At 34.3% G+C, this 22,341-nt stretch overlaps 3 protein-coding genes across 3 annotated transcripts; 1 reads left to right on the top strand and 2 right to left on the bottom strand.

Moving 5' to 3' along the window:
• Window positions 1–201: 201 nt before the first annotated feature.
• Window positions 202–1,416, bottom strand: LOC130962354 (uncharacterized). The gene has a single exon (XM_057888577.1). The coding sequence runs from the start codon at window positions 1,414–1,416 to the stop codon at window positions 202–204; it is 1,215 nt and encodes a 404-aa protein (XP_057744560.1).
• Window positions 1,417–11,008: 9,592 nt separating this feature from the next.
• On the bottom strand, window positions 11,009–15,310 carry LOC130961572 (N6-adenosine-methyltransferase MT-A70-like). The gene is made up of 8 exons (XM_057887521.1): window positions 15,090–15,310; window positions 13,333–14,506; window positions 13,103–13,201; window positions 12,872–12,955; window positions 12,425–12,774; window positions 12,119–12,335; window positions 11,923–12,002; window positions 11,009–11,632 (listed from the first exon to the last, which is right to left on the bottom strand). The coding sequence occupies exons 2-8, from the start codon at window positions 14,494–14,496 to the stop codon at window positions 11,389–11,391; spliced, it is 2,238 nt and encodes a 745-aa protein (XP_057743504.1). The 5' UTR covers window positions 14,497–14,506; window positions 15,090–15,310; the 3' UTR covers window positions 11,009–11,388.
• A 1,448-nt stretch (window positions 15,311–16,758) lies between these two features.
• LOC130961232 (putative disease resistance protein At3g14460) lies at window positions 16,759–20,463 on the top strand. The gene is made up of 2 exons (XM_057886989.1): window positions 16,759–17,644; window positions 17,717–20,463. The coding sequence occupies exons 1-2, from the start codon at window positions 16,759–16,761 to the stop codon at window positions 20,461–20,463; spliced, it is 3,633 nt and encodes a 1,210-aa protein (XP_057742972.1).
• Window positions 20,464–22,341: the final 1,878 nt, after the last annotated feature.

Here is a 22,341-nt window from a genome sequence, read left to right as displayed (position 1 = left end):
CGCTGACATCTTTCTCCTGCGCTGGGCTACTGGTCGTGCTTCCGCCTTAACGGCTAAATGATGCGACATAACTTTCGGGTCTATGCCCGGCATGTCGGCCGGTGTCCAGGCAAACAAGTCTTTGTTGGCTCTTATCATTTCCACCAGGGGCTCCTTTAGCTCGCGCGGGAGGTTCTTGTTGACGAACGTGAACCTTTCCTCTTAGTCGCCGAACATGAACTTCTCCAGATCTCCTTTTGATTCCGGTCTGGGTTTATCGTCTACCCTGGCATCCAGGTCGGCCAGGAACACGCCGGACGCCTCCTTGGACTTCTTTCTTAAGGAGAGGCTGGCATTGTCGCAAGCGACCGCCGTCTCAAGGTCTCCTCTTACGGACCCTATAGATCCGTCATCGGTAACGAACTTCATGACCAGTAGCTTTGTGTTAATTATGGCCTCGAAGTCGTTGATCGTCTTCCTCCCCAAGATGATGTTATAGGCGGTCGAGTCTCGAAGGATCACGAACTCGGCCATTGCCGACCTCCGACCCTGGGGTTGCCCCAATGAGATTGGCAGGGATATCACTCCGTCTGGCTTAATGAAATGATCCCCTAGTCCAATGACCTCGTGTTGGTGAGTCGTCAGATCGGCGTCCTTCAGACCCAGCGCGTCGAATACATTCCGGAACATGATGTTCGAGTCCGCCCCTGTATCCACAAGGATGCGCTTAACGAGGCCGGTTCCCACTCGGGCCGTAATGACCATGGGAGGGTTTTCCGGGGCGTCATCGAACCATTGGTCTTCTGGGCCGAAGGAGACGAGCGGAGGCTTTTTAGAGTTTCGCACCGATGAGGAGGAGATCGACAGTATCTTTACATCCTTCTTGTATGCGGACCTGGATCTAGGTGCAGCGTTTTTGGCCGTCACTACGTTTATCACAGTGAGGCCGTGATCTCCACCTTCTGGCTCCGGTCGCCATTTTGCCGAACGGGTTTTGCCTTCTTCCTCTTCGTCGCGATAACGTCTCCTCGGCTCCCTGATAAGGTGGGAGAACACGGCTAGTTTGCCTTCCCTTATCGCTTGCTCTAGCGCATCCTTTAGGTCAAAACAGTCCTGCGTTAGGTGACCGTATCCTTTGTGGTAGTTGCAATAGAGGTTCTTGTTCCCCCCAGTGCGGTCCTTGAGTGGTCGGGCCTTCGGCAGGATTCCTTTCTCTGCTATTTGTTGGTATACCTCTACTATGGGAAGCGTGAGTGGGGTGTAGTTGGTGAATTTCCCGACCCGGGGAAACGTCCTCGGCGTTTTGCTTGGCGCCTCGTCCCTGGTCCGCTCCTTCGGCCTATCCCCGTTCTCGGACTGCCGTTTGTTGGCAGCCACAACTCGGCTAACTTCCTCATCATTTATGTACTCCTTGGCTACCGTCTGGATCTCGTGCATCGTCCAGACCGGTTTCGTGGTAAGGTGTTTCCGGAAGTTCTCGTTGAGGAGGCCGTTCGTCAGGCAAAGACTGGCCACCGAATCGGTCAAACCGTCAATTTCGAGGCATTCGTCGTTGAACCGATCCAGGTACCTTCTGGTCGGCTCTCCTTGTCTCTGAGTTACCCCCAGAAGGTACCTGGATCGGGTGTTTGGCCTTCGCTATTCGTGTTGTAAACTGGGCCAGGAACGCGCGGCTGATGTCTGAGAAGCTGTAGATGGACCCCTGCGGGAGGCCGTTAAACCACCTGATCGCGGGTCCCGCTAAGGTTACTGGGAAGGCGCGGCATCTTACCTCGTCCCCCACCCCCTCCATATTCATCCTGGCCTCGAAGGCCGTGAGGTGTTCTAGAGGGTCTTGGGTTCCGTCGTACCTCATGTCCGTTGGTTTGTCGAAGTGTTTCGGCAACCGGACTTCGAGGATAGATCGGTGGAATGGGGTAGCGCCCATTATCACGGGTTGTCGCGTTCTCCCGTCCCCGTCTTCGCGATCACGCGCGGTTCGGCGAGCTGATCTTCCCCTGGAATAGATGACCGTGTCATTTCGCCTTCTCGGGATGGGTTATTCCTCGCGCGTGCTCTCTGCTTCCATTCGGGATGCGGGGGTACGCCGCGGGCGGCTTCGGTGAGAGTCTTCCTCTTCTCTTTCGGGGGACGGGGTGTAGCTGGGGTCTGTGGTTCGTCCGTCCTGCTCCCGATCGGCCAACTGTCGTTCTAGGTTCTGGACTCTATGGCGTAGCTCCTGCATTATTATGGCGCTGTCGCCGCCAGTTCCCCCAAAAGGTCGTGTCCTCGTTTGTTGTTCTGTGTGTTGTCGGGGGGACCTCCGCCGCCCCCTTAGCGAGGCGACGGAGGCTGCCCCCTCCGCTCCAGCTCCCCGAGCATGGTCTCCGTGACCCAGCGCGACTTCCATTCGAGCACTGTCCCCACAGACGGTGCCAATGTTCGGTTGTCGGATGCCGGACAAGTCGGGTGATCAATGATGGGTGCAACAGCGCGTCGACCTGGGAAGTGTCGGGCTAGGATTCACCGGGTTGTCGACCTGGGCGGTGGGGGCACTGTAACGGCCTGGCCCAACCTGCCCCGGGTTGGGCCGACCCGATGAGTAACCGACCCGAGCGGTCGGGCACGTGCGCCTTACCGCGTGACCCGGACACGCGTCCCTGCCAACTCCTCGCTACAGCTATGAGGAAGTTTCGAGGAAGCTGGGCCTGTCCTTGCGGGGCCCACCTCTGACACGGTATAAATAGGGAAGGACCTATCCTTCCCCGAGGTATGTCACCTTCACACCTGTCACATCTCCCACCTGCACACCAACTGACTTGAGCGTCTGAGTGTCTTTGCAGGTGGCACCCCCCTTGTTTTCCCAACTACTCCCGTGACGAGAGCTCGGCAACCCGGTGAATCCTAGCCCGACACTTCCCAGGTCGACGCGCTGCTGCACCCATCATTGATCACCCGACTTGTCCGGCATCCGACAACAGAACAATGGTGAATGCTACCCAACCCTCTCTAAAATAATATGTAAGTTACTTTTCATGATGTGTCAAATTTTAATTAGTTATTATCTTAACCATAGTTAGGTTATTTTGTAATTTATTATTTGAGATGGGTAATGGTATAATTTCTTAAAATATCAAAATCTCACTTCCTTTAATTGAAGCATCTTTCCACTCCTCAATTCTTTATTCATCGCATAGCTTCGGTCCTTCCGAGCATCGCCGTCGCTGTCATGACAAGAAGCGCCAAGCGCCGAACGTCGTCCTCATCTACTGCCTTCTCACGCAATCTCTCATTCTTCAGTGCATCATTCCTTAACTACGTCGTTGAATTTCCGTCCTTTCTAGTATAGCCAGCGCCCATGTCATCTCACTAGATCTCTCTTTCTGCTGTGAATCACTCCTTACTAACATAATTAATGGTTAGTTTAGTTATTAAATTTTTTATTAAAAAAATATATCTTTATTTAATTACATAATAGAATATATATTCATATGTAAAATATAATATAATAAAATAAATCTATTTAGAGTACTTAAAATATAATTAAAATTACGAACATATAAATTTAATAGTAAAATTTGTCCTCTAAACAAGTAAATATATTCTTTATCATACATAAATTATTTAAAAAATTTTGAATAAATTTTTAAAATTAATAACAAAAATTTAAAATGATAAAATTTAACTTTCTTACTGTATTTTTTATAATATTTTGTTCTTTTAATTTTTAATTTATTAGTAATTTATTATTTAATTAACGATTAAATAAATGATTTGTATGAGAAATTATTTTTTGTGTTAGCTTAAAAAGAGACCAATATAACAAATTAAAAAATAACGTAAAAATAATATTTTAAATAAAAAATATTTAATATTAAAATTTTTAAATATAAAAATAAATTATATAAATATTTAAGAGATAAATATGAAATACATGTCTAAAATAAATAAAACATATAAATAGAAGTACTCTTGAAAAATATTTTTGTCTGTTTTATTTAATTTAGGCATGTGTTTTATATTTATTTCTTAAATATTTATACAATTTATTTTTGTATTTAAAAATTTTAATATTAACTATTTTTTATTTAAAATATTATTTTTACGTTATTTTTTAAACTGTTATATTGGTCTATTTTTAAAATAATACAAAAAATAATTTCTCATAAAAATAATTTATTTAATCATTAATTAAATAATAAAGTACTACGAAATTAAAAATTAAAAGAACAAAAATACTATAAAAAAATACTTGTAAGAAAGTTGGATTTTATCATTTTAAACTTGCGTTTTATTCATTTTTTAAATAATTTATGTATGATTAAAGATTGGTTTACTTGTTTAAAATATAAATTTATTATTATATTTGTATGTTTCTGATTTTAATTATACTTTTAAGTACTTTAAGTAGATTTATTTTATTATATTATATTTTACATACAAGTATATATTCCATCATGTAATTAAATAAAGATATATTTTTTTAATAAAAAAATTTAATAACCAAACTAATCATTAATTATGTTGATAAGGAGTGATCCACTGCACAAAGAGAAATCGAATGAGAATGCAGGAGATAACGATAAAGTCAGTATTGGCTATATTAGGAAGGACAACAAAGTTACGGACGACGAGAATTTAACGACGTCGTTAAGAAATGATGACGACGACGTTGGCGACGACGATAGCTATGCTTGGAAGGATGGAAGCTACGCCATGAAGAAAGAACGGAGGAGTGAAAAGATAATTCAATTAACTGAAATGGGGTTTTGATATTTTAAGAAATTATATTATTACCCATTTTAAATAATAAATTACAAAATAATCTAACTATAGTTAAGATGATGACCAATTTAAATTTGACACATCATAACTTACATGTTATTTTAGAGAGGATTAAGTAAAATTCACCTATATATTGTATTTCAGAACATTTTATTACATGTTGTTGCAATATCTATTTTTACTATTTTATAAAAGCATTACAATAATTAAGTTGTTGAAACTCAAATATAACTAAAGTACAGGACAAGATAAACAAAAATTCAGAATATTAAATTAAAAAAGCATTAAAACAATTAAAATCAAGCATGTGAATCACTTCTTAAAATGTTCTTCATCTATATGCAACGGAGGATTCTCATAAGCTTCATCTGATATCCCAAAAATAATAATTAAAAAAAAAGAAAATTTTAAAAAGGTAAGTGTAGAACACAACAAATATTTAGTTTAATTACTCTAACTGTTTCTATAATTTTTTTTAATTAGGTAATTATATAAAATATTTAATTAGATATTTATACAATATCAAATTTGTAATTTAATTCCTACCGTGATAAAAATATTAGAATTAATAAAATATTCTGTTAAATTATATAAAATATTTAGTCAAGGTATATTCGTTTTGTTTAATAGAATATTCCATTAATTTAAAATATTTTTATTACGATAGAGATTTAATTACAAAATTTGATAGGATATAAAAATTATAAAAAATATAAAAATATAATTAAAAATTCAGTAAAACGATAAAAACTGACAGAATAATTAAACCTAAATATTCATATGTAATAGTAAAATATTTAAAATAAATTATTAGCACTTACCAATATTAATTTACTCTATAATGATCATAGCATCTAGAAATGCAAAACGTCCTTATGGTGTGTTCTGGAAAATTTTTTCGGCATCGATCGATACACTTTTCTAATTCAGATGCAATATAATAATTAGAAGAAGTGGTATAATATGGTTGAGAAATTATGTGATGAAACTCAACAATGGCAAAACAAATAATCACTCCTATCATCATTAAAATTGGAATTATTGCATGTGATGCACAGTTTCTAGCCATAGATGGTAGATCTCTCTCTTTTGTTCTTTCTTATTTGTTGTATTGAAGTCATAAGTTTGTGATAAATTTTTATTTATAGTGTTAATTAAGACTTTGTTTAATATTATTACATGTAACATTATTCTAGAATTAAGATATATATTATATATTCACTTAGATTGTGTCCCATTCATGTTACTAATAGATATAGATCAATAAATAAAACAAATTCTCATTAACTATTAAATTAGTTATTATATATTTATATATGTTATATATTTTATAACATCAATTATGAGAATAATTAATTTTTTTATAATAGTTTTTTATGAATATCAAATATATATTTTTTTATATGATGACTAATTAGTAACAATTTTGTGTTTATGTACCATTAAATTGAAATAACCTCAAAATAAGTTGTGAAAAAATATTTTTAACTCCGTCAATATTCTATGCATAGAGTATTAAGTATTAACAGTGAGAGACAGACGATAATTATCTATTATATATAAACACCGACACGGATATAGACATGGTGAATACAATACGATACGAGATATATGAACGCATAAATTTAAAATTTTTATAAAATATGAGAACACGGTATTTATAAAAAATATAAAGTATTTTTTAGATAAATTATAATGATATTTTGAAATTTTATTAATATTAAAATATAAATTAATTTTTTAATTATTTTTAGTATTTTTTTAATTATATTTAAAATATTTTTTGTTTTAATAATTAATAATATATACTTTTTCTAAACTCATTTTAAGAATATATATTAAAAATAAAGATAGACACGCTGATACGTGATGATATTTAGGTGTGTTCAAACGTATTTGAAGAAGAAATTTTTATTTTTTATTAAGTGCAGTTGGCCACAAATAAAAAAATCCGCGTGTTGAACGAATATCAATAAATGTCATATCCAAAATATGTTCCATACATAAATACTACAAATAAAAAAGTATCGATATTTCATAGACAATTACAATGTTACTTCTAGTTTTGTTACTAAAAACATTTTTGTTAATTAAGCAATTTTCTTTAAAGATAAGCAGGAGGTGACAAGAAATGTATAAAAATTTGTTAATTACATTAACACAAAAGTTTTTTTAAGTATATTATTTAAATTATACTGTTACCTAGTGTAATATATGGGAAAGGTAAATTTTAGGAATGTCAAGTGTAATTTAAGGTAGTTTTTTATTTTTGAGGAAGAATAGGGAGTCAATATATATGCCGTATAATGTATATAATGGGGTTAATTTTAAATTAAAATTAAAGTATTGAATATTTATTTAAAGTTGTTCATCACATATACTTATTTTAGAATAATAAAAGTGTATTTGTATGATCAGTTTTAAGTATTTTAAATTGGATATTCAATTTAATAGGATATCAAATATTTATTATCTTTAGTATTCGAATGGTTATTTTGGATAATATGAATGTATTGTATTTAATAAATTAGTAGTATTTTACTTGGATGTTCGAACCTATACAATAACAAATAATTACTTCTTCTTATTGGACCAAAAAATCAGTTTATTGTACACATTATATACTTTCCTAACGAGATTCTTTATTTTTAGAATACTATATACCTTCTTCTAGAATCTAGAGGTTACCAAGATCCAAATATACATTTAGATATACGGTATGTATTATTGTTCACAATCAATCATTTTCTCAGTATCAAGTGGCAATAATTCTATGCTTTCATTTTAAGGTATTATTTAAAATTATTTTTCAGAGAGAAAAAATAATTATTGTAAAAATGTTCTCTCTTTTTTCCTCCCCGGTCCTCTATTTATTGCATTATTTAATTAAATTTCAATTAGGATGAACATATAATAAGCAACTACAACAATTATATATTATATATATTGTATTTCAGAACATTTTATTACATTATGTTGCTATAGCTATTATTGCTATTTTATAAAAATTACAATACTTAAAGTTGTTGAAACTCAAATATAACTAAAGTACATGATAAGGAAAAAAAAAGTAATAATATTAAATAAAAAAGCATTAAAACCATTAAACTCAAGCACATGAATCACTTCTTAAAATGTTCTTCATCTATGCATCGGAGGATTTTCAATTTTTCATCATAAGCTTCATCTGGTAACCCAAAAAAAAAAAAAAAATAGAAAATCTTGAAAAGGTAAGTCTTAGAACACAACAAATATTCATGTGTAATAAATAGTATAAACTAAAAAATATTTAAAATAAATTATAAGCACCTACCACTATTAATTTACTCCATAACGATCATAGCATCTACTAATGCAATACCTCCTAGTTATTGTGTGTTCTGGAATAGTTTCTCGGCATCGCTGGATACATTTTTCTAATTCTAATTCAGATGCAATATAATAATTAGAAGAAATAGTATAATATCGTTGAGGAATTATGTAATGAAACTCAATAATGGCAAAACAAATAATCACTCCTATCATTAAAATTGGAATTGCATGTGATGCACAGTTTCTAGCCATAGATCTCTCTCTTTTATTCTTTTCTAGTTGTTGTCTTGAAATCATAAATTTGCGATAAAATTTTATTTATATAGTGTTAATTAAGACTTTGTTTAATATTATTTATTACACGTAACATGGTTCTAGAATTAATATTATATGATCACTTAGATTGTGTTCTATTTTTGTACTAAGAGATGCAGATTAATAAATAAAATAAATTCTCATTATGATAAAGTGTTGTTTTCAGAATATGTAGTTTATTATTTTAATTAACTTTAAATTGGCTTTTGAATCCAATGAACTTTATATATGCTTTATTGGTGGCCGTCAAACGGTGTTTTATATATATATATATATATATATATATATATATATATATATATATATATATATATATATATATATATATAGATAAATGCCTTATATAAATATTAAGGTAAAATATATTTTTTTGTCTTTGAAATTTGACAAAAATTGTAAAAATATTCTTGAGTTTTATTTCGTTTTAATTTTGTTTCAAAAATTTTTAATTTGTATCAAATATACTTTTTATGGCTAAATTTTTAAAAAATTTAAGACCAATCTAATAATAATGCATGAAAATTATATTTGATTTATTTGTGTTAAAGATTATTCTTATGAAATTATTGTTGAATTGGTCTTAAAATTTTTGAAAAATTAGTCATTAAGAGTATATTTAATGTAAATCGAAAATTTTTGAGACAAAATTAAAACAAAATAAAATTTAAAAATATTTTTAAAATTTTTATCCAATTTTAAAGACAAAAATAATACTTTAACCCTAAATATTATTAAGACTAATATTCTAAGGTATATAATCAATAAAAAAATGATAATTAAGTTGCCATCTATACTTGTCATGTCATGCATGCATGAGTTTTTACATATTTGCCCCATATTTACTTTATATTTATCCTAAATTTAGTGCAATTTCTCCCTCAACATTTACCCTTACAATTCCATTAATATTGTATACTTATATAAAAAATAAGAAAAATATTATGTGATCAATATTTTTTTTTTAACAAATGAATCAATACTAATTAATTCTCTACTTTTTTATTTCTTACTAAAAACGTTAGACTCCTATCATTCTCCTAAGATGATGTCATACACTCACATAATTAACTAATTAATTTATGAGGGTAACTATATAATTTGACTATTATTTTAGGATGAAAAATAACATTTGCAACCATGTGTTGAGAATTATGGGTTAAAGTATATTGGGTTTGGTGTGGCAGCAACTTTGGAGTATAGTGTTGGAATATATTATATACTATTATTATAAAGAATTATAGACTTATAGTTATAATGATTAATGGGACCTATCCTTCCTTAGCTCTTTATTGGAGTTGTGAGGTCTCATAACTTTATGTCTCAATTGGTTTTGATTAGTGTTCTTCTCTTCCCCTTCAAGGGCACGCCACCCTCCACCATTGCCGTCCCACTTCATGGCCGCAGCACAAATTTAGATATATTTTTTAATTTCATTCATAAAGTTGAAGACAAAGTAGATATATCATATATTGTGACTCAAATTTTCAACATGTTTATCATTCATCATATCACTTAGACTAGATCTACATATAGACAATTTATTCATTGTTTAGTGAGTGATTAAGGTACATACTAAATAAATCTAAATCTAAATCTAAATCAAATCAACTCTCTTAGAATAAACTAAAAGGTCTTATGTAATAAAAAAAGTACTATATGCAAATCTAATACATTTTAGTTATTAAATTAGTAATACGTAACGAAATATTATGGGTGAATACGAGTAGCAGGAACTCGATTATCCGTTTGAATCCGAACCGAATCAATTAAATTGGTTTTGGAACCAACAGATAATTGGATCCGAATCCAAACCAAACTAATGGCTCTTTCTAATGATTGGTCCGAGTAACGATTTTGAGAGTGCAGAATCCAAACCAACTCATAAACCCGACCATATATTAATTAAATAAAAATTTAAAATATATATATGCCTTTTAATGATTTTGAGTTTCTCTCTATTGCACTTTTGTATTTAGCTTTTAATGTGTTTGGTGTTTAACATGTTTGGATTTTAATGTGTTTAGTTTTTAATATATTTGATGTTTAACATGTTTGAATTATTTCTATTGATTTTACATATTTATTGTACTTACAGAATTTTAAAAATAAAATTTCGTTTTTTTTTTATGAATTTCTGTTTCATCGGGTATCCAATTATCCGAACCGAACCAATCCGTTTTTAATCGGTTTGGTTTAATTCGAATACATATACAAAAAAACGTAAATTCGAACCAAATTGAACCAATTACAATTCAATTAGTTCAGTTCTAATTTCACCATAAACTCGAACCAACCCAACCCGTACTCATCCCTAAGAAAAATGATTGGTGGAAAGGGACAAATTTTTGGTTAGGCATTAAAGCACTCTTTGCTGGCTTTGGGAGTGAAGGTAGTTTTGTTTTTTATTCTTTTTCTATTTTAGGTTAAGCAAGGGTAGAGCTTGCGGGGCTACCATTTTTTCTGGGCTAAAGATGAAGTTGATGCTTTACCTTTTGGTTGAAAACCCAAAATGGATATCTTAGCCATTGATTATATGTTATTTGACACGTATCTTCAATATATTTTATGTGAATGACTACTTTGATGATTCATTTTTTGTGTATATCTAGCATAATTAAAGATTGAAGTAAACATAAGAATTCCTCAAAAGGAAAGAATTTTCTTTCAAGTTATTGGCAGACTGATATGATGCCTAAACATAATGTAATGACTAATGAACATGAACATTCAAGTACACAGCTAAAATGAGACTTCTACAACATTTCCTCATCACTAACCACTCGCTTTTCTAATTTACATAAGTACACTACAGATATTTAACCAAATTAGCCGTTTCTTCTCAAGAAAAACCTTGCCACTCTTTAACCTTTTTTTTTTTTTCAAAAGAGAAAAGCAATGTGAGAAGAACACAAGTCAACACTTACAACTACAAAAGGTCAAAATGCTGTTTTGATGTGTTCCATTCAGATTTATCAAGAAAAAAGCTCTACTAATCATGAGTGACTCAGTGGAAATTTATCAGGCAACGTCGACATCTATTGCCATTGCCTTCTCTTCTGAGGCATAGGAAGTGTCTGGAGCTGCAGTGGACTTTGGTTCTGTGAATGGACTCTGTGTATGAGTTGAGTCAACTTCCATAGCCGAAGGTCTGGGAGGTGATGGCGGCTGCACCTCCACATCAGGATACGCAGCCTTAAACCTTGCCCGCAGTCCCTCATCAACCAACCTCACACCACTTAACTGATTACCAAGTGACATCCACCTAAGGGAACAATGGAGACATGATCAATTACAAGAAAGTAAAGAACTACCACAAACAGAAAAAAAATCTTCTCTATAAAGATGAAGTTTTGAACCTAAATCCACAACTATGACAAGGTTAGACTCTTTGGTCTGACAAATCAAAATCAGATTATAGATAACAAAGTACTTAATCTATACAACAATATCATGGAACTGTAGTAACATTGGATCAAATGATCATTTCAAATCAAGACTAGCCAATGGGTTCAATCTCAGTCAAAGAAATATATTTCAGTCAAGAAAACCAACCCTGCATGAGTATTGTGCATGCGAGCAAATAACTCCAGCTTTCTTGTTCTTGGACTTATCCTCTCCAGCATCGGATACATCTGCAGGAAAAAATTACTATAATTCTCTATCTCATCTTCAAAAGGAAAATGAGATTAATGCAAAATTCAATGACATAATAATTATCTATCAGGAAGTAGTTGAATGCTATAGAAACCTCATCTGGCTTGCGGCTTGTTTCCCTGACTTCAGCAACAATAACATCGGTGTCAATATTTCGGTTCACTTCAGGGTTCCCCTTTATCCCAACAAGACAATGTTCCTTACTATGATTGAGCCAATGGCCTGTACGGCCAGTTCTGATTATTCTCTGAAGTTGATTTGTTTTCACCCAAATTATCTCCTCAACACGTTTATATCCCCAAAGTTCTAAGCTGCAGAAAGTATTATGCAATATAAGCAAGCCAACTTCATTTGTTATCAGGAAAAAAAATAGTATGTGACCAGTAACATGTGCACATACCATTCACGCCCAAGCTCCATCGCACGTCCGGTGACCCACAGAAAAATAAGTCCATCGGTTTGCAGTGCAGGGACATTAAGACTGCGCATCTCATCATCAGCCATTGTTCCATAAGGCAGTTCCATGTGAATATCCCATGGTGGATCTGCCATGATTACTCCAAATTGACCTAATATGTCCATCCTAAAGTTACGTATATCACAGTTGATCCATTGTGGCTCACCAAGTTCCACCTCAGAACAATATTCAGCTCGCTGAGGTTTTAGTGGCTTTGGAGGCGGAGGTGCACCCATCATTGTTGGAGACACATCAGGTGTAGGGTCATACTCATAATGAACATACTTGCATGTCTATCAAAGGAAAGAAGAACGATAGAGATCAGATTATGTGATACATAAGCAAAATAGGACAATTCACAATAAGATATAATCACAGCAAGAAACATGCCTTCATGTGCCGGCAAGTATCAAGAAAAGAACAGTCCCCTAAATTGATGTCAGTATGAGGAGCAATTATTCGTCTAAAATGAACCTGTGAAGAAAAGGATCAGTAATTGTTATCAACAAAAGCAGATTGATTATTGGAAATCACATCCACAAGTGGCACCAGCCTAAAGCAATAGAGAACAAATAAAAAATGAAATCATACAGGTGGGAAAACAGAAACGAAATCACTAACCTTTTCACATGCTATAAAGGAACCAGACTGACGACGACAATCCTCTTTTGTCAGCAAGTCACAGTATTGCCTCACTTGAGAACCACCTTTTGTTTTGAACTGAAAAATATATTGCAAACCAATCTTAGAAATATTAACCTATACATAATGCTGGCGTGCGGTAAACGATGGCAAAAAGCACAATAGAAACTTCAGCATTAAGCCTTTTGAAGTAGGAAATGAGGTCGAACCTTAGCAGCAACAGCAGTCTCCTTTGCAGTTGGTCGGTGAATTAGGTCCAAAAGCTCCTCACCAGTTTTAGATTTTTGCATCTCCCTAAATGATTTCTTATTCAACAAAGCCTCAAGATCCTTCATATCATCCTCTATGGTTCTTGGTTTCTGTGGCATTGAATTAGGACTATTACCTGGTGCATTTGGCCCCAATGGATGTCTATGCATTGGTGGGATACTCATGCCTCTATGTGCCCCCATCATGCCCATTACTCTTGGTGCTCCCCTCGGTCCTCCCGGAAACATTGGTTGTAAACCAGACATGTGAGGGTCCCCATGGGGCATCCACATATCAGACATTGGCCTAAGACCTGGCCTTCCCATCCCAAGCAAACTGCCATTAGCATTAGTGCCACCTGGAGTGATTTGCCCTTGATTTTGATTTGCATTTCCATCTCCAGAACTTGATTCGAGTTGCTGATACTGTGCAGTTTCCGGCAACTCTCTAAGAAGCCGAGTTCGGTCTATATTTAAAACCATAATTCTTGCCTTGCCACTTACCACGAACTCCTCCAGCTCAACACCACCATTATCTTCTGCCATTGACCTCAAAGCTATCTCCACTGAAAGTGTAGATCCCGAATCTCCTCCAAGCTCCTGAAGTGCTGCCTTCTCTGCAGGTGTAAAGGTCTGATCATTCTCCAATTTTCTCAACACAGTGGAAGAATCAATTGGCGTGAATGGTACTCGCCCTAGCAAACAAACAGCAACCATTGATCGGACCACTGCTAACGGATTTACACTCTCGGATTCAACCTGGTTAACTGTCTTTGAATCCACAGATGTTTTCTGCTTTTGATTCTTGGTATTTGTCAGGTAACCCTCATTAGAGCCATCAGTGGTTTCAGTATTAAAACGAGTTGTTTCAAGAGTCTTCTTGGGATTCAATTTTGGGTCAGGTGGAGGCAAAGCAGGGGTAGGAGCAAACGGCCGATGATTGAAAGAAGAAACAACCTTGAGAGAAAGGTCAAGAGAGGACACAAGATTGGGGATTATGGTCTGTATAGAAGAAAGCATCTCCAGGTGAGCCTTGTGTTGGGTCTCTATTCGAGCTTCGAGCTGCTGCCTTATGTCTTTAACGGCAGCTATGGTATCCTCATTACCATCTGATTGTGTCTCCATTGATTCCTTCCTAAAACCCAACAATGATACATACATCAGATTTCATAAACTCTTGCTACCATTTATGATTGAACATCAAGCAACAGATACAAACACAAGATGAATAGCGGCAACTAAAAGAATTGAAATGAAAAATTAAAGAAATGATTAGGTAAACAAAACAATACCTTAGTTTCACTAACACAAAAAGGAATTCAAAATTTTGAAGTACATTGATATTTTCAATTCAATCAAATAGCAAATAACTACAGCACAAATAAACCCTAAACCAAAATATTAGCAAGCTGAAAACTTCATTAAAAAAAAAAAAAATCAAATTTTCAAACATTGCAACAAACAACGGATTGAGATAAACTAATCATCGAAACCTCAATGACATGTAAATAGCTACCACCAAGGAAACTCCAGAACTATGCCTAATTCTCAAAGCTACGTAAATGACACTGAATCACCCTAAAAACCAGTCTAAATCACAAAATCCAAAACAAGAAAACCAACAAGAAGTATATCAGCATCTCAAATAAAGAAAAGTGCTTAAATTTATATGAAAAATTGAATCTTTTTCTTGTTTCTCGCAGCAAAGCTATAAACACCTTGGAATGAAGAGCAAAAATCCTGATTCTTAGGGTGAATAGAGAGGGGAAGCTGAGAATCGAAATCAAGGATAGACGTGTTGAATGCGAAGTTTTTGACTTGCTGGAGCTTCGAAGATTTTCCGGTGGATTCGGCGGAGCGAAGGGTTGAAGAGCACTGGCGGAGAAGAAGAGAAGCAGCAGATTACATATATGTCTTCGGACTCAGTAGACCAAAATCCTCTCCAAAAGTAATTACAAAATATACCCTGTAATTTCTATTATATTCGAAAGCACCCCTCTTTTTGTAATATTTTCGTTTTGGACCCCTACCAACTTTGAAAAAAAAAAAATTCCCACCGAACTATGAAGGCTTGTGAATGTGATTAATCAGGAAATGCATAAGGATTATAAGTAACTTATCCTGGTCTTCATATCCAGATCAACCAAGTGTAATTACTAATTACTACAGTCTTTCATCTTCATGTAATTATTTTTTAGTTAATGTTAAAATAATATATATTAATATCAGAAAATTAATAATAAAATATAAATTGTTAAGAAAAATTTTAGTAAAATCACAATTTAATAATTAAAAAATTATTAAAAGATATTTTAGAAAAAAATTAATTATTAATTTTTTAAAAAAAGTATTTTAATAAAAATATAATTTAATCAATAAAAAATCATTTATTAAAGAGTATTTTTGTAAATAAAATTTTTGCTAAAGATATTTTTGTAAAAAATAAATTTTTTTTTTTTGAAAAATAGATAAAATTAACATTAGTTAACACAAAATTTAAAATAGATTAAAGAGAAGTTTTTTAAAAATTATAGGGAGGAGAATGTATATTTTATAAATGAAGAGAAGGGGAATATCATTTTAGCATCTCTCAGTAGAGATGAGTGAAATTTTCTCTAGCTAATATAACTGATAAATTTAGTATACATCATTCTTCCTGTGCTGCCATACAAAATTGTCCTCTCCTTCCAACCTTCTAGTTGGAGTGTGCAAAAATTTTAATACCGGATTGAGGATATAAAAGGTTGTTTCATCTTTAGAAATTCTGCAATATGCATATCCTGCTAGTGTTGATCAATTTTAATGAACATATTCAATCGTGGTTTGTTTTTAATTCCTCATCAGACATCACCACCAGGACCAAAATCCAAAATTTATCTTCAATTTGAGAATTTATGTTTGCCCATAACTGAAAGGACAAGATCTTGCAAACTTATTATATGCAAGATTGATAGTTGAGATATTCATGTCTAAATTTTGACTCAAAAAGAATGAATTCATGAAGGTACTTTCAATGATGGAATAGTATTTTGACTCAGAACTAAAAGTTCTGAACAAATTATTAAACTAAGCATAAGACATTAGCAGCACACAAATTATGAAGAAGGTAACCTCGAAGATAACTACCATTATTGTTGTTAATAACCTCATAACATATTACAATCATATACATACAAAAATGTGGAGCCAGCATGCTCCTAGTTTTATATAGTTTCCATTCATCACAAAGACTATACTGCCATGAATTTCCTAGGTTGCCTCGGAGATTACTATGTCTTGTTGCTAAGGAATCATTGACACCTCGTCCTTATACTCTCGATTAAGTAAAACTAGTTCACTATTCTCTAGCCACTGTTCTCTTAACTTTCTTGAAATCCATTCACTATCATGGCTGGTGCACTTGTTGGTGGAGCTTTCCTCTCTAGCTTCATTAATGTTGTCTTTGACAAGTTCCTTACAACAGATGCAGTCAACTTGGTCTTGGGCAAGAAGCTTGGCTCTGACTTGGTTGAAAGGCTGAAGATTTCTCTGCATGCTGCTGAAGTTCTGGTTGGTGATGCTGAGTACAAGCAACTTGACAACCAACCTGTGAGGGACTGGCTCCACAGTCTCAGGGATTCTGTTTACAGGGCCGATGGCTTGCTCGATGCTGTCTTTACCAAAGCCGCGACTCAAAAGGAGGTGCATTCTTTCTGGCCTATTAGCCTCCTCAACAGAGATAAGGAGATGATAGATAAGATGGAAAGGGTGGTTAGAAGAATAGAATTTCTTGAAAAACAAAAAGATTTCCTTGGTCTTGAAAAGACTACCAAGAAGAACTTCTTGTCATGGAGAATTCCATCCACATCTCTTGTAGAAGGTAATATATATGGCAGGGAAAAGGACCAACAGGAAATAATCAAGATGTTAAATGATAATAGAGAACATCAGTTGTCTGTGATTCTCATTGTGGGCATAGGTGGGGTTGGCAAAACAACTTTAGCTCAATGGTTGTACAATAATGAAAACTTGATGGAGGGGTTTCAAGTCAAAGAATGGGTTTGCATATCTGAAGACTTTAATATTGTTGAGGCTACAAAGAATCTTATAGGTCAAACTGCTCGGAATATTGAGGATTTCAATTCACTTCAACTTAAGTTGAAGGAGAAATTGTCAGAAAAGAAGTTCTTTATTGTTTTGGATGATGTTTGGAGTGATGATGGTGATGTTTGGAAGAAATTCAAAACCCCTTTTCAATATGGGGCCAAGGGAAGTACAATTCTTGTAACAACTCGTGTCAAAGAGGTTGCTTCTGTACTCCAAACTTGTCCTCCTTACATTCTTAGTGTTAGTGAGTTGACTGAAGAATGTTGTTGGTCGGTGTTCGCAAACAATGCTTGTTTTCCAGAATCAAATGGGAGTTCAACACTAGAAGAAATTGGTAGAAAGATTGTCAACAAGTGTAACGGATTGCCTTTGGCTGCAGAAACACTTGGACGCATGTTGCGAGCTAAACATGATGTTAAGGAATGGGAAGCTGTATTAAAAAGTGATATTTGGGGATTTTCCATCAAGAATAGCAAAATTATTCCAGCATTGTTAATCAGTTATTTCCAGCTTCCTGCACATTTAAAGCATTGCTTTGTTTATTGCTCATTGTATCCAAAAGATCACCGTTTTCATAAAGATGAACTAATCTTGCTCTGGATGGCTGAAGATCTTTTAAGGCCACCGAAGAGAGGAGAGAGTTTAGAAGAGGTTGGTTGCGAGTGTTTTGAAGAATTAGCTTCCAGATTATTTTTCAAACAATGTGAGTACTTTGATAAGTGTTTTGTGATGCATAACCTTTTACATGATTTATCATTGTTCCTTGCTGGAGACTTCTATTGTAGATTTGAAGAACATGGAAAAGTAGAAAGTGTAACTACTTACACTCGCCATTTGTCTTATGATAGTTTGAGTCATCTGATCTCAGAGCATTTTGATTCCATCAATAAAGTTGAATCTTTGAGGACACTTTTGCCTATCAATTTCTTTTCTCATCCGGACAACATTGATAGTATAACATGTACCCTGATATTGAAGCTCAAATATTTGAGAGTTTTGTCATTTCTCTCATTTGAAGGACTAAATGTATTGCCAGAATCAATAGGTGAATTAGCCTACTTGCGTTACTTAGATCTTTCTGAGACAAGTATTAGAGCACTACCAGAATCATTATGTGACTTGTACAATCTACAAACATTGAAACTGAATGAGTGTTCTAGTTTGACCATGTTACCCAATGGCATGCATAAGCTTGTGAATTTGAGACATCTCAGTATTAGAAGAACTTGTTTGAAAGAAATGCCGGAAGAAATGAGCAAATTGAAACACTTGCACTTTTTAAGCTACTTTATGGTGGGCAAGCATGAAGACAATGGAATCCAAGAGTTAGGAGGGCTTTTAAATCTTCATGGATCATTCGAGATTAAGAAATTGGAGAATGTTGTCGATGCCAAACAAGCAAGGAGTGCAAGGATGTTGGATAAGAAGCACATTGACAACTTATTGTTGGAATGGTGTTCAGGTGATGATATGGTTTCAAACACACAAACCGAAAGAGATATCCTCGACAGCTTGCAACCTCACCATGGCTTGAAAGAGTTGAGAATCAAGGGCTACAAAGGTACAATATTTCCAAATTGGGTGGGACATTGTTCTTACCAAAATATGACTAGTGTATCTCTATATTCTTGTAACAATTGTTGCATGCTGCCTTCACTTGGACAACTACCATCTCTTAAGTCCCTTCTCATTCAAGGCTTTAATCAGCTCAAGAGTATTGGCATGGAGTTTTACAAGAATGAAGGTGATTGTCATTGTTTGCCAATTGCACCGTTTCCCTCACTCGAGACATTGGAATTTTGGGATATGCCATGTTGGGAAGTGTGGTACTTATCTGATTCAGAATCTTTTCCTCATCTCATGAAGCTTCAAATAACAGATTGTCCAATGCTAAAGGGAGATATACTTAATCAGGTATTCTTGAGATTCATTTCTTCTTTGTCTTCAGATGTTCCCAAAATTCGCAAGCTAAGTATACAGAAAGATCATAAAGGAAGGTCTCAAGAGATTTTACTCAAGGGGGATAGTTTGTCAATTAAGGGATGTGAATCTGTGATGGGGTCTGCATTTAAGGCAATGAGCATCAACCTTCTAACTTATCTCCAAGAAATACAAATCTCAGGGTGTTCTTATGCTGTATCCTTTCGAGGCGATTGTTTACCAAAATCTTTGCAAAAGCTAACAATCTTGAATTGCAGCAAACTTGAATTCCCTCAGCAGAAATACTATTTCATGGAGCTATACATAAAAGACAGTTGTGAATCACTGTCTTCATTCTCATTGGATGACTTTCCAAATCTCAATAATCTCAGAATAGAAAAGTGTGAGAATCTAAAATCACTTTCATTGTCACAACCACCACATGTAGCTCTTAAACATCTCTTCATTGATGACTGTTGCAAATTCGTGTCATTTCCGGTCGAAGGACTAGCTGCACCCAACTTGATTCATCTCAGGGTCACATATTGCTACAAGTTGGAGTCATTGCCTGCTAACATGAATACTCTTCTCCCAAATTTACAGTCATTGGAGATACAACGTTGCTCGGAAATTTGTAAGTTGCCAAAGGGTGGTTTCCCTCCAAACTTGAAAGAGCTTAGTGTGGGAGGTTGTGAGGAACAATTGAAGGGTCTATCATCAATGTGTCACTTCAATGCCCTTATTGAGCTTACAATTGAGGGCTATTTTGGTGTGACATCATATCCAAAGGTTGGTTCACTGCCTCAGCTTCCCTTGCTTACCACTCTGCGCCTCTGGGGCTTTCTTGATTTGGAAACATTGGAGTGTGACCAGCTTCTTCACCTCACATCCCTCCAACAATTACACATTCAATGGTGTGTGAAGCTAGAGAATATGGCAGGACAAAAGTTGCCTTCCTCTCTCTTACTACTTCAAATTATAGAGTGTCCTTTGCTTGGAGAACACTGTAAGAAGAAGGATGAACAATACTGGTCCAAAATTTTCCACATCCCCACCATTCAAGTGGATGGTGAACAAATTTTCTGACCAGGTAATTCTCTATTTTTCATTTTTCTCATGGTATTTCATAAATGCATAAATTTCCTTTTCCTTAAAAAAATAAGATAAATTTAAAAGTTCTCTCTTTCTTTAGACAACATTAACTAGCCAGTTGAACTGATATGCCAACAAGAAATCTTGCATTATTTTCTTTCATTTATCAGGGAAGGTCTCAGTTTGTACTTTGTAGTTGTAGCTAAAGAAAAATCCTTTCTTACTCTAGAAGAATTCATTGCTATCTGTGATACTTAACATTCACATTTTTCAATATATCTTTTCTCTTGTGAATCCAACATTTGAGAATTTCTTTAAATGTAATAAACAAATGGATGATTCAATGTTACTGTTTTTACCATTTTCTACAGGTAGCATGTACCAAGGTAACAAGTGCCAAGATGGCTGAGATTTCATGATACATGTGTTTAGAATCTTATACAATGGTAGCCATATTTACCTGAAATAGTTGAAAAGGACACTCTAGTAATTGAAATAGTAGACAGAGGCTAATGTTATGGGGACAACATTGAAAAACATTTCTATCAACTTCTCTTTGTGGTGAGCTTTTTTCTCTGTTCCTATTTCTTTTTGCATTTTAATTCTTTTTAACCTGAATAGACATACTAGAAATTCAATTTATGGTTTTTATCCTAAAACATGCAGCTTGTACATATGGGGACTGCATAAATGTATGAAACATCGTTCTATTTGGGCTTCGAGATGATGAGTACAAGTGTGGTGAGGTTGCTGCCAAATCAAATGTATGTACTGAAAATTATTATTGCAGTTAATTCATCAGTTATTATATATGTTGCTGATGACAAACATTGTTTTTGAGAAAGTATTAATATGTGTGTCAATGTTTCAGCCTTTCAGTACATAGATAAATTGGATACAGAAAGGGAAGAGTGGAGCAGCAAGCAAATCAGAGAAAGATAGCAAAATTATTCATCCTAGGCGAATTGTGTATGTAATTTAGTAACTTGAGTGAGCTCTCATATATCAAAAAATAAAAGATAGGCTTGAGGAAATTTGATTGCTTATTAGTTTTGAGAATGAGTCTTGTTTGGTTGTTTCATATTCAGAATAATTCCTTATCTGAACAAATATAAAGAATTCATGATGAACCTAATCAAATATCGTGAGACATGAGTGTCTAATCCTCTTAAAAAAAAAAAATAATACATGCAAGTTAAAAGCTAGCAGCTTAAAGAGAGTGGTATAGGCATTCAAGTTACAGGAAAACAATAATTAAGATTCAAATAATGCTGCAAGATACACTACAATGCTCTCAAATGAGCATTAACAAACACATTTGAGAGCATCCAAAAGAGAGCTTGTTTAATTTAAGAGTTTGCAGAACCACTTCTCCAGAAGCTTTGAATAGAGTACCTAACTATTTCCTCTGATTTTGACTTAAAAAGTTGACTTATAGTACAAGATTGATGATTGAGTTATTAGTATCTAAAAATCTTACACTAAAAATAAATTCAAGTTGATTTTCTTAAATGAAAAAGGAAAATGATATACTTATATATGTAAATAGATAATTTTAGTGATCGTTTTAATTGTATACATATTTAAACGCGCAAATATCTTTACCGTATAACAGATCGTACAAAACTGTAGTAATACCTTGTTGGTTGGGCAACAGTTGAAACCTTCCTAAGTAGCAATTTTGCTGCATCTCTAAGAATTCAAAACACAGAAGTTATCACTTCTAAACAAATTCAGCATAATATTTTTTAAAGAACCTTGAAGACAGCTAGCTACCATGTAAGACAATGTGTGAACACTACTGTTATTAATAATCTTATAATATAAAATATGCAGAGATATGGTGTCCCTACTTTTATTTAGTTAATTAAA

Source organism: Arachis stenosperma, chromosome 2 (genome assembly GCF_014773155.1).
Source record: "Arachis stenosperma cultivar V10309 chromosome 2, arast.V10309.gnm1.PFL2, whole genome shotgun sequence".
Taxonomy (NCBI): Eukaryota; Viridiplantae; Streptophyta; class Magnoliopsida; order Fabales; family Fabaceae; genus Arachis; species Arachis stenosperma.
This window is presented reverse-complemented; position numbering and strand designations above follow the sequence as displayed.